This window comes from Rattus rattus, chromosome 1 (assembly GCF_011064425.1).
Source record: "Rattus rattus isolate New Zealand chromosome 1, Rrattus_CSIRO_v1, whole genome shotgun sequence".
NCBI lineage: Eukaryota > Metazoa > Chordata > Mammalia > Rodentia > Muridae > Rattus > Rattus rattus.
The window spans coordinates 194,397,905-194,411,728 of record NC_046154.1 but is presented as its reverse complement, the minus strand read 5'-3'; the positions used below and the strand labels follow the sequence as shown (position 1 = coordinate 194,411,728).

Sequence of the window (13,824 nt, the reverse complement as noted above, 5' to 3'; positions counted from 1 at the left end):
AGCAAGGGGAGGGGCCAGTTACGGGAGGTAAACTTCAATGTAGGCACGAGGAAGAGAACCCTGTGGACCAGCATTGCTGTCACCTCATCTGCCTGGCCTCCACACTCTGGGTGTGCTTTGTCTTCCTTAAAATAAATGACCACTTGTCCAATTCCCACCTCACACACCAGCTTCTTGTTTTCATGAGATATCTCTGAAAATGGCTAACTGTTACACCAAGTCTGCCACAATAAGAAGTACTTCCGAGACGCAGTCCTTGTAGTCTCTTAAAACAACAACAATCTCTCAGTAATTAAAGCTATCTGCAGTCCTTAGCATGTATGTGACCAACGAGTTTCAAGTCAGAAGATGGTGTAAGATCTCTGGCTTACTCAGACATTTATTTCTATCTTGACATCCGTTTGCTATCTGCTGAAGATGCCCCAAAAGCTCTAATTCATCTTGTAACTATCATTTTGATTAAGTCTTAGGATATTAATACATTTTTAATAAATACACATTTACTACTAAGTTCCATTCCGGAAGCTAAGCCCTGTTCTGTCAGTAAAGAGCAGACAGCTGCTCGTCTGGAGCGTGGGTTCATGACTTACCTGCAGTGGACAACCACAGGCCCTCGGCCTTCAGAGGCCAGTCTGTCTTCCTCTACGTCCAGCATGAGCTGCAGAAGGGGCTGGGCACTGTCTGGAGTCTTGTGATCTGGCCATGAAGTGTACCAGTAATGCTTCACATGTTGGGTGTGACTTCCTTGCTGAGAATAGCAACAACCGCTCAATTACTTATTTACTTGTGAACTAAAAGTCACCTTCAGCAGCGCTAAGTGTCTTCTCTGGCTCTCTTCTTGCTGGCAGCTAACTTCTAGGTAGGAAAAAGCAAATCTAGATGCTTTTCAAAAGTACCCTTTCACCCTGACTAAGTTTTAGTGTGAGGACCCTGTCCTGACAGGGAAGCTGAATGTCTTCTCTCTAAGAATCCAGGTTTGTATCTACCCTAGAGATTACAGACCACACACATACTCCACACCCAGTATGTATTTATAATGCATTCTAGTAGCTGAAAATGTTGTTGTTGCTTGGGACAGGGTCTCACTATATAGCTCTGACTGGTCTGGAACTCACTATGTAAGACCAGGATGACCTTGAACTCACAGAGATCCCTCTGCCTCTGCCTTCTGAGTGGTAGGATTAAAGGCATGGCCACCATGGCCTGCTTAGGAGGTGAAAATATAAACAGAAAGGAAGGGATAGATTGTACTTCCTGGTCTCTAAGTCTTGAGAGATTATGTATAAACATATTGATGAACACATGAAGGTCTGCTTGATCCCCAATCAGAATAGTTCTATACAGGTCTCAAATTAACACCGAGGATTCCGCAGCAGTAAAGGACTTCGTGCAATCCCTGAGAAGGATACACTTGGAGCCGAGGCTCACACACATCGGCTCAGTACCCAGGTGGGAGATCTCTTTCTGATCAGGCCTGTGCTTAGAAGTAGGTTTCCGAAAAGCCTTCCTCTGTTACACTTTTTAATTAAAAACCATCCGTGTGCCAGCCTTCTCTGTGTTCCTCTTCTTGATGCTTTATCCCAGGAGTAGGCTGGATAGGATCGAGGTCTTTAGATAGGACATTCTTTAAAAGTGAAAACGATACCACAGCAACTGGCTAGCATCTGCTGCCCCACGAGTTAGAGTAAGACTACGTTCCTATGACTGACGCGTCTAGGGACGTCCCTGTGAATGACCGTAAGGCCAAGCTTTTTAAGATCACGTGAGCACCTTAGGGTCACCTTGCTACGCACAGCCATGTATCAGTGCAGACTTTCTCTTCAATAGTTCTCAGGACTCACTTAAAGCTGCTTAGACCAGAAAGACGCCTAACATAAAGGTCCCAGGAAGGTCTCCTGCATAAGCCTTCAGTTAAGGCCCTTCCAAAGGCTAAGCCAGAAATGTTCTCTAAGTGAAAAGTAACTGAACCCCCAACGTTCAGCAAAATGAACTTCCTTAATTCAATTGCTTCATAGGCAAATAGCATTACGCGACAAGAACCGTGGATAGCTTGCCTTTGCTCTCGGCATTGTCTAGCTTGTGTAAATTGAATCTGTTAGCACTTAAGAAAGAAGAAATGCGACTCCTGACCTCACTTACTGTGTGGACGGCGACAGCTCACGATCTTACCTTCAAGACGAGGTTGCGGATGGTGTAGTTATCACATTCATTGACACCGATGACCAGAACCTCAACCTTGCCGTAAATCCCTCTCTTTTCTGGCCAGTAGAGCACACATTTCTGGAAGCAAAAAACAGCAAAGATTTGAATCTCTCTTCTTTCAAAGGTTTCAGTGTTTTCCATTTAATTAAAGTAATTCAAGAGTCAGTTTTATTCTATAAAGATCCTAAGATGAGAATATGTGATGTGTAGACTAGACCATAATAAAGTTTATGTTTTACAAGTGTTTGTAATGCTTTACTGGTAACCCCATACCGATCATGATGACAGGTAAAATTTCCCCAGACTCTAATGAGAATTTAAGGATTTCCCACCTTAACTAACAGGTGTAAGAAATGTTTTATCCCATGGTGGTTGAGCCAAGCACTAAATCCTGCCACATCAAACCAACGTGTCTCACAGGACCTGTTGCATGTAATGTATTAGATGCCCAACTGACGGAGATCCCTGGCATGCAAGGCAGGTGTAGTGATGGTTACTATATGCAAAGCATCACATTCTTCCAGGTCTGATGATGTTTCTAACTGATGAGACTTACTGCCATTAATGTGGAACACAGTTATGATTGACGTTTTTATGATGGATCCCCTGTGAAGGACTTAACAGGACCAATAACAGTGATATTGGAAGCAGAAGGATATAACATGGTGGCTAAAGTGCAGACTTTGTGAGGACCTGGATCCAAGTTTTAGTTCTACTAGAAGCAGGACACGAACTCTCTGGACAGTTTCCTCATAACTTCATACATGACAAGTCCTTCGGACAAAGCCCCGCATACAGTGAACACTTAAAACACGTCGTCACTGTTTCTATGTTTTGACTCATTATTGCATTATTGTGTGTGTGTGTGTGTGTGTGTGTGTGTGTGTGTATTGTGTGTGTGTGTAGGCATGCACATGCCACGGCTCATGTGTGAAGGGACATCAGATGCCCACTTGTTGGAGACAGTTCTCTCCTTCAGAATCTAACTTGGGGTATCCGGGCGGGAGGCAAGCGCTCTATCAGCTCACCCTTCCTACCAGCCATTGTTGGTACACTTTGTAAAATCGATTGCTTCTTTGTGTGTGCATTTGTGTGCATGTGACTGTGCACATGTGCACTCACAGAAACATGGATGCCACTGGAGCCCAGACCAGGGCGTCCAATTCTCTGGAGCTTGAGTTACAGACATATCATCGAATGTGGGTGTTGGGGACTGAGCTCCGTCCTCTGGAAGAACGGCCAGTGCCTCTAACCATTGAGCCATCTCTCTAGTCCCCCTTGTTCCTGCGTCTTAATGCTCCTGTGTGATGATTCTGAGAGCATATACACATTTATGTAGAAGTTCTTTCGCATGTTGCCGTCATTCAGGGTCTTATAGACCTCGGGTACTTGGTTCTTCATGTGTGGTAAAGTGTATAAACATTCGGAGAAAAACCTAGATACATATGCATTCAAAATTCCAGCAAAACGTCCACAGGTTCTTAGAGTTAAAGGGAAGACATATGCTGCGTGAGAAACACACGGCCAGGGCCTTATTGCACCAGTAACACTCGAGTGCCAGGAAGAAAACCTGTCTTTGTTGCAGCCGGGCTCTCACCTATTATAACCAACTCACGAGTCCTCACACTTTCATCCTCTGCAGTGAATGGAGATCACCTCAGCTTTACTCACATGCCACCCAGACTGACCTCACGGTGGTTAAAAGCGGGGGTGGGGGGTTCCAGAAGGAGGGCTCTTCTTGCTTAACTGGTGGCCTGAGCTTGATGCTTTGCTCCCATAGGTGGCAGCAGAGGACCCATTCCACAAGGTGGAGTCATCTGACCTGGCCATGTCCCCACACCCACCCCACCTCCCTACCAAGGCAAATAAAGAAAATTAAAAAAATTAAAAGACCCCTATTTTTTAAACATAGAGTGAGTTGTTTTATTATCTATTCGTTGGCAAATATCTGACTCTGTGTGTGTGTGTGTGTGTGTGTGTGTGTGTGTGTGTGTGTGTCTATACAAGCCACATGCAGAGGCCAGAGGAGGATATCCAATGTCCCAATACTATTAATGCCTACCTTATTCTCACTGAGTCACTTGAATCAGCAGGCAATCCTCCAGTTAACAACTCTAGGGTTACAGGAGCACAGCACAGCGCCAGGCTTTTAAAGTAGATGCTTGGGATTCAAACTCACGTCTTGACCATGTTTGACCAGCAAGATCTACTGTACAGTCCCACCACCATTGGTAATCATGCTAATCCATTTGCCTGGCTTCTCTCAGTGGAGCCTCAGTGGTTTTCTAAACTATTGTAATCCTAGGACTCACATCTTCCCGGTGAATCCAGGAAGACTGACAGGATCTTGGCAAGAGTTGACCAATGGAAGAGTTAAGTTGTAGCTCAGTGGTCTGACACACCTGCCCCAATGTCCATCATTAGCCCTGTGCAGGAGTGTCCTTTGTAAAGGGAGGTGGCTCTCAAAATCAATGGGGGAATCGGCCTGGTCAGAGCTTGGCACGTGCAACCTGATTTGAGCCACATACATCTTAAACATAGTTCTCTTCATTTCCAAGCTCCCTTGGCCTTTTTGGTGCTTTCCTTGATTCTATACTAGAAAAGCAGTTGACAGGCGGCTCCCAGCAGCCAATGTGGTGTGACTTGTCCATCTAACAACCCTTAATTAGCATCCCATCTCCTTTCTAAGCTACAATAGCTTATTTTTACACACTGAGCTCCACACCCTCTTGCATTGGAGGAAAACAGAAACAGAGATCAGATAAGAGTGGGTGCTTTCGAATATCAGCTGACGGCCGGGGTGGGGCTGTCAATGTAGTTGTTTAAGGAGCCCACGTTGATGTTGAAATTATTATCCTGGACTGAATTTTTTGGCCTATTTATTGTTGTATGGGGGGGAATAAAACAAAACCCAACATGAAAGAAGCAGAGAAAACTGTCTTGAAGAAAGTTTTAGGAAACCTCCCTAACTGTGGGCGATTCGAAGTAGCTTGCTGTCCCAAATACAGTCCCAAATCACCATTACTGTCCTACTAACTGGGCTCACCCTTTTAGTAAAATGATCTATTAATCCCAAGAATCCATAGTTTGGAGGAGAAAAGGGATTTTAAGAGGGCCATCTATGTCTTATATAAACAAGTAATTATCAGACCGAAAGCATTGCAGACATTAATTGATTCTTTGAAATAAGTAGTTTATAGAAAATTGGTACACAAGAGGAGCCATACCTAGGAATCTGGTTACCAAATAGCATGCCTACCTCAAACAGCTTGCTCAATACTGTATTACGGGCTTTTCCGTATGCTTGCCCACTTAAAAAATGAAATGGGGAATTTTGATAATATGGATATAATTTTATAACCTGGCGCACTAGTTTTAGAGTGGCTCAAAACCAAACCAACACAGCACACACACACACACACACACACACACACACACACACACACACACACACACACACACACACACACACCAGCTTCATTACTAAAAAGTGAACAAATTTTATATGTGTGTATGCACGGATGTGTGTACATGTATGAGTGGAAACCAGGAGTGTTGTTACTCTGAGAAGTCAGCGATTTTGTGTGGCTATTCTGGGATCCACAAAATGATCCAAGTGTTGAATCATGGGGTTCCCTCTGAAGTGTTCTTATCAGAATGAGGGAAGTTCTTCCAGACCCTCCCTAGCGTCTCAAAAGGAAGATTCACCAGTGGAAAGAAAACAAGAGTTGATTCCACACCCAGAGCCCCGATGAACTTCATTCAAGACAGTTATCTGTTCTGTCCTACTCATCTCTCCTAAACACAATGTCTCAGGATTGAGTAGCTCACAAATTATATATACCCATTTATACATCCTCTGTCTGTCACATGGCCAGCTACCTCTCCTCGGTTTCATACATCTGTCTACCTCCAAGTCCAGGTGGTGAAATTCCCATGCCTGACTCTTTCCCAGAGTTCCTCTCTTTCTGCTGGACGTCCCACTTTCTAATCCTGCCTCAGCCCATTGGCCATCTGATTTTTATTGACAGGCGATGCTTCCACACAGTACACAAAAGATTAGCCCTACAACTCCCATATTCAGAAGGCCAAAGGAAGGACTTCGTGAATCTGAGGCTAGCCTGGGCTACCTAGGGATATCCTGACTCAAAAATCTAAAACACACAAACAAACAAAAAACAAAAAATAAAATAAAACAAAACAAAACAGAAGATGTAACCAAAACAAGAACCTTTCACTGCAATAAATTTCTCTAACACGGCCTATATCCCCACATCATTCAACCACAGGAAAACCATATGTAACTTTCTGAATCTTCTTGGTTTACTGAATGTACACTCCTCGTTTTTATGATATACGTCCTTGTGTAGGAACGATGTTTATGCTCCTCCTTCGTGAATCTCAATTTCTGAAACGCCACTGAGCAGTGGGCAAGTTCCTTTATGCTCGTGGCGTTTTCTATAGCATCCTTAACTGCAATATGTTTTTTTTCTCAAAACATTATATCATTTAGTCAGCTAATTTCATATCTATGAATAATATCTTGATGTGCATTAGCTAGTTAGAGATGTGGACAAAAAGTCAGAGCAATTTAAACATCTTTCAATAACTGTATAACTGTGTGGGTTTTGATATCCATACAATGGGATTTTGGTAGTTATTAAAAATATCGCTTTGATGAATTAGGACAAAGAGGGTGCTCGTGATGTTGAAAGCATAGTCCACAGTGAGTTACAGATACCCCATTCTTCTTTATGTCAATGCTAAGCCTTGCCCTGTCTTCTCAATGCGTCCCATCTCCACCTCTTGCCCATACAGAGCTCTAGACCTTACATTCTGAACACCTCCCAAAAGTTTCTGGAACTCCCCAAACTTCATACTTGAAATGCAAAGCTCATTTTCTTCCCTCATAATTTCCTTTCATTTCCCTAATCCGAGCTCTCGCCACCACCACCCACTAGCGCTCTACACCAGAGTCCTGGGCTCTCACCACCATTGCCCACCCACTAGCACTCTAAACCGGAGCCTTTATCTTTCTTACCTTCAGTCAAGACAAAGCCTTGTGGCCCTCAGCTCTGGAACACCTTCTACCTCCATTTCTCAGGGCCCTGACCCTGCCTTAGTTCAGTACCTCAGTATTTCTTGTCTGGACTATTGCTACAACTTTCTACCTTGCTTCTCTCTGAGTTTTCCAAACCCAAGCCCTAGGTCCTCTGCCAATGGTGTTCTTAATGTGCAAACCACATCGGCACTCTGCATTAAAAAAATCCTCCACGATTCGTCACAGTCTGTGTGAGGAAAACCAAAGATTTTAATGTAACTTCGGATCCTCATGGCAAATGCCCTTTCCGGTCTCCCTTTCCCGACTCCCCAGTATTGCACCCGTGCTCCTGGTAGGCACACTAGATTGCAGTTGTTTGGCTGGACCATCCCCCTCAGCGTCCTCCCCACCCCCAGTCCCCAGTCCCACCCCCCCCCCGGGATATTACACTTCAGGCACTGTGTTAACTTTGGGCCAAAATATTTAATGGCAATGAATGCTTTGTACAATTTTGTCAGACAGAGAGGGGAAGGAATTGAAAGACGGGGAAGGTTAACACGTGGTCCCTGAATGGGGCACTGACATTAAACTGTTTGCAATGGCTGAGTAAGTGAACCTCTCACCAGCAATAGGGTGTACAATTCAAGTCACTCTGGTAACTCCGACAAAAGTGTGGGAAGAGAAATAATGTATGGAAAGTGTATATAGACATGGACATGCCTTGACGGAAGCATTATACTAGGCTAAGTCATCAGGGAACTCCCCCATCTCGAGAAAGATAAATTCTGCATAGCATTCTTTTCTGAGACCAGTGGGAGGCTGTTTATCTCCTGACACCGACACTCCTTCCTTTTGTGTATGCTTGGGAGTATGGGCTCCCACACTAACCAAGTCTGAACTAGAACAGGACTTCTATCCTGTGCTACCTTGCAGGCTCTACCAATGACTTCTTCCCTCTGAGAAGTTCTGTCTCTAGCATAAGCTGTCTCAGGGAAGGCCAGTCTTTCCTCACTCCATCTCTACAGTGGTGGTGCTGGTTTTCCTGCACTCACACATTGAATACAGGACAGAGCCATGGACATCAGACAGCGCTTGGCACAGGTACTCGGTGTGTATAACAGGGACATCGACATTTCCTTCCTTTCTTTCCCAGTTCAAGAGGGAGCTACAGCGAGTGTTGTTCAGAGGTGTGTGAGAACTTTGTTTGACTTACAGGAAGACTGTAAACATTTTTTTTTTCTGAGACAAAGTTGAACTACAGAGCTCAAGGGGACCCTGACCTTGTGATCCTTTCCAAGGGCTGAGACTATAGGCAGGGGTCATCACAGTAAGTTTAAATAGAACTGTTCGTCTGCCACTTTGTCTTCCCCTCTCCCCTGTTCTCGTTTCCCTCCCTCCCTCCTTCTCTACTTTCTTTCTTTGACTTTTTCTTCCTCCCTCTCTCTTTTTCTTTCTTTTCTTTCCTTCCTTTTTCTTTCTTTGACTTTTCTTCCATCCCTTTCTCCTTCTTTAATTTCTTTCTTTCTTTCTTTCTTTCTTTCTTTCTTTCTTTCTTTCTTTCTTTCTTTCTTTCTCTCTCTCTCTTCCTTCCTTCCTCTCTCTCCCTCTTTTCTTTCTTTCTTTCTTTTCTTTCTTTCTTTCTTTTCTTTCTTTCTTTCTTTCTTTCTTTCTTTCTTTCTTCCTATGACCTTTTCCCCATCCTTCTCTCCTTTCTTCCTTTATTTCTCTTTCCCCCTTCTCCCCCTCTTTCTTCCTAGGTCCTACATTCCCAGGGCGTACATAGTCTAAGCAAGGACTCCAACACTGAGTTACATCTACACTCTACATTATCTGTCTGTTTTGATCCTTAGATTACAATAAGACTCTAGAAATACAATGCTTCATGTGAACACTGTTTTCAATATTATTTCATTACATAAGGAATTCTCTTCATATCAAGATTCATTAAAAAAAAAAAAATAAAAGAGCTCAATATTGCCTGCAGCCCGGTCTCTCTCATTCTAAGAACTTATTTTCCAATTCTAGTTTTTTATTTTTATTTATTTATTTTTGTTTAATTCACACTTTGTAAAATTAACAGATTCCTGGGGTTATTAAAAAAGAAGATGGTGACCATGCACTCCTGTATTTACTAGAAAGTAAACGGTTATAAACAGATACAGCCTGGGAACCCCTAAGGACATGTCCGCCTCTGCATTCTTCGGAGGAGGAAATGAGTTTTGTCTATTTTAAACAATCACGCCGAACACAATTGAGAGCTGGCTGGTGTTCAGTGGCCAGCACTTTCCTGGTGGTGTGGCCACAGCGTACTCCTCTAAAGCAGACTTCTCAGCATCGCTTTGGTCTCTAGAACATCAGAGTTCCCTGTACGCCATTGCATGTGTATTCTTGAGGAGCCTGGGCCTGAAGCTTTTTTATTTTAACTCATCAGTGAAGGAATAGCTACAAACCATGCCTTGCACTGTAAGGCTTATGACTGCCTACAGGAAATGAACGAGCAGCAGATTACACAGCAAGTATATAACATGCTCGATTTTCATGTCCGTGGGCGTGAATCTCAGATATTAAAAGAGGATAAGAGACCAAATGATGATGATGATGACGACGACGATGACGCCACCACCACCACCACCACCAACAACAACAACCCCAATAAAGTACATCTCCATGTTGAGTTCCACAGCCAAAGAGAAAAACAAAGTCCTGGACAACAGTTCAGTGTGGGAATTAATTTTTAAAAAGCATCTTAGTGTTTCCCAGATCCACACAGTTCTCTTGTGGGTACAGTGAAATCTGAGAGTGGTACCAAGAAATTAAATTGGAAAAGAAGTTCTCTCTTGCAGGGGTGGGATGGGGAGAGAGCGAAGCCTGTGCACTCCCTGGGGAGGGACCTGTAGCACTTTAACATACAGATCTGACCCAGGGCAGTTCTGGGACAATGATAGCATTGGTGTTGGGGTTAAAGAAGGGCCAGCATTCACCGGGGCATTGACATAGTCCCAAGTGCTCGTAGTAGGTTTTTCTGAAATGCGTTAGGTTAGGTCATTACAATGTTTAAACACTCTTCTCCCTTAGAGGTGAAGGGGAGGGATGTGGGGTGGGGATGGGACTCATGGAGAGGGGACCAAGAAGGGGGACATTTGAAATGTAAATAAATAAAATAATTAGAAAAATGTTCTCTGACTATCAACCTTAGTTCTTGACCTGAAAAATGCTGGATTGGGCAGGCATTAGGGAGCTTGGAGGATTAGTGGCTGGATAGATATGATCAATATATATTGTACAAATGTATGGAACATTCAAAGAATACAAGGAACAGATTACAGCATATTTATGATGTCTTCCTTCCTTCCTTCCTTCCTTCCTTCCTTCCTTTCTTTCCTTCCTTCCTTCCTTCCTTCTTTCTTTCTTTCTTCCTCTCTTTTTGTTTTGTTTGTTTGTTTGTTTTTTCCAGACAGGGTTTCTCTGTGTATCCCTAGTTGTCCAAACCAGACTGGCCTCAAACTCAGAGATCCACTTGTATCTACCTCACGAATGCTGGGATTACACGCATGTGCCACCCCTGCGCCCAGCCACATTTCTGATCCTTGTCACAAGTGAGCAAATGATGAATCACAGGAGTTGAGGATTAAAATGCCCGAGTGAATAAAAATCGTAATATAGCCTAGAGCTACTACGAAATCGGGTAACTTTCACGGGACACGCCTCCTGTGCATACGCTTTCCCAACATTATTTCATAATGATTGTATACAGTTTACAGTAGGCGTTATTTTCTCTTAAAAATATACTTCAAAAAATGCTGACATTAATAAATGATAACATATGTTAATTTCTTATGTTTGGCTTTTAAATATTTGTTTTTAATTCATGTGTTTGGGTGTGTCTATCCACATGACGATCTTTAGTGTTTTCTGTGCATTTATTTCTGGTGTCTTTTGGTCTGACAGCAAATCTTCCTAGTCTCTCTCTCTCTGTGTGTGTGTGTGTGTGTGTGTGTGTGTGTGTGTGTGTGTGTGTGTGTGTGTGTGTGTGTATGTATGTGTGTGTGTGTGTGTGTATATGTGTGTGTGTGTATGTGTCTGTGTGTGTATGTGTCTGTGTGTGTTGTACTAACAATTACTTTCTCAAAAAGTTTGCTTTATGTTTTACATGCCACCTTATTTTACTAAACCCTACATTTATAATTTTAACTTCTTCTGGATATATTTCTGGTTCTTTCTTCTGATTTTTCTTATGTATTTGTTTGTTTTATTTACTTGTGTTTCTCATAACTTTAACTTGTGAATGCAAGTTTGGCTGATTCTTTCCTCATATCTGGAAGTTCCATGATCTATATGTATAGATCTAGAATGGATACACACATTTAGTGAATATATATACACACATATACATCTATCTATAGATAACCTATTTATTATCTATCTATCTATCTATCTCTATCTCTATCTATCTATCTATCTATCTATCTATCTATCTATCTATCTATCTATCTATCTCTATCTATCTCTATCTATCTATCTATCTATCTATCTATCTATCTATCTATCTACTACCAACCAAGTTGTTGCTTTTGTTTTTATAAAGTGCACAGAGTGCTGCTAACTAAGCCATGTTGATTGTTCCACCTGGAGTTTTCTGATTTTTAATGTCTGAGCTTTCCCAGTTTTGAATAATCAATTGATAGTTTTTAATCAGAACAGGAAAGCCAGACGTGGACAGATTAACTTGCTCTTAGAGTCTCCGTTTGGCAGGCAGATGTGACTGTGTGGCTCATCGTTGCTCTTCCTATTTTGCACCCCTTACAGGAGCTCGCATTGTAACTTCTGGCTCCCGCAGGCCCAGGCTGTCTCTAACTCTTGTAAGTCACTAACACATAAGCAGTCCATACTTCTCTGGTTCTATAGCGCTCATTAAATTTTTGAAAAAATTGAACTGTGTTTTGGAAATTCCCTTAGGTTTTTAAAGTTCTGTGTGTGCCCATAGTTTGCCCAGTGTACTTGGGTTACAGTGGATCCAGTTACATATTACATAAATTCTCTACACGTGCGCACAGATGTGCACATTTAGAGGACATGCCTTTGAAATTTGGAGAATCCTTTCTACTGCAAAGCTGAAAACGCACCTTAACCAACCGGTCATGGGTGGTCAATGAGTCTACGTGGCGACAGACTGAACTGTGTGTGTGCAAAGGATTGGTTGGGCTTCTTTCTACTGTACCATCCTGGGCTTCATATCAGATGCACAGAATCAGAGAGCTGCACATGTAACTTCGTCTATTCATAAAAACATACTACTCTTCTAGGACACAGTGCATTTGTTACAGCAAAACTGAAAGAAAGCAGCAAGCTTTTAAGAGTTTTTACATTTTGTGGGCTTGAATTCTCTCAAGTAGTTGCAGAATTATACATGTGAACCTATAACTCACCAAAAGAAAAAAAGAAAGAGAAATCTGAGTTTCCCTAAATGGTGTAATAATTTTGACAAGAAAACAAATACTAATGGAAGTCAAGGTCTCAACTATTTCAACAAGATGGCCAACACATGGGGAGTAGCCTTCAGGAACTGCCCATTTTTGTTTTTATGGTGCAAAATACAGACTAAGTCATTCTGCAAGCCAAATCCTCAGAAAAAATGGCCAGTGTGGAAATAAATCTACCTTTTTCTGGATTTTGGATTGTAGAGAGAGTATCTTGTGTATTGTATGGATACATCACTTGTCAATTAGAAAGCCTATGGCCTATGGTTTAGGCAGGAAATGGAGGTGGGACATTGGGAGGCAGAAAGGATTCTGGGATAGAGCTAGGCATGGGAAGAGTCACCTGGGAAGATGTGAGGAGATGGATGATACCTGAGCAGACGTAACCAGCTGTGCGGCAGAACGTAGGTTAAAATAATGGGTCATGATTCTATCAGAGCAGAGCCTAGCTATATAGCCAAGCTATTTGTAAATATATTTTGAGTCTGACTCTTATTCTGAAAGCATGGGGCTGGGAGGAAGAACAGGGCCAGAGCTTCCACATTGGATTTCTTGCTATAATGATATTAGAAAATTTGTTTGATTTTTATTACTTCTTTCCAGTGTTTCTTTCAGTCTTATTTTCCTAATGAGCCCCTACTTGTCCCCCTATTTCTCACTGTCGCTCACTCCTCCCTCATCCCACTGCCCAGCACATGCCACTCCCTTATTCTGGTCTGGTTAGCATCCAACAGCATCTATCTCTTCCCCTACACAGTTATTAACAGATTTGTAGTGTTTCTCCCGCTAGGAAGTTACAATTACCCACAGAAGGGATCTTGCTTTATTTTATTTACTGAGTACACACAAGTGCCAACAACCCAAATGGCACCTGTTAATAAATAAAAAATCACTTATTTGTAATAATTTTATTTCCTTGCCCTTTGTGTTTTTTTTTATTGAGATATATGTGTGCTAGTGAGATACATGGGTACCGTATATGTTAACTTGCCTGAAGGAAGACTGTTACTCCTAGAACAATACCAACTGTTATTTGCTGGAGGTATAGCATGACCTGGCCAGTTACTGTCTTTGTCTATCTCATATAAACATTTTGTAAGTTCA

The 13,824-nt window shown here is 42.4% G+C and overlaps 1 protein-coding gene across 3 annotated transcripts in view; it reads right to left on the bottom strand.

The window, feature by feature from the left end:
* Positions 1 to 13,824, bottom strand: part of Ptprr (protein tyrosine phosphatase receptor type R) — a 249,354-nt gene that overhangs the window by 20,980 nt on the left and 214,550 nt on the right. For all 3 annotated transcript variants that reach the window (XM_032912575.1, XM_032912583.1, XM_032912590.1), the window contains 2 exons: positions 2,170 to 2,280; positions 591 to 748 (listed from right to left, as the gene is read on the bottom strand). In XM_032912575.1, coding sequence (XP_032768466.1) covers positions 591 to 748; positions 2,170 to 2,280 — 269 coding nt within the window. The remainder of the gene's footprint in view (positions 1 to 590; positions 749 to 2,169; positions 2,281 to 13,824) is intronic.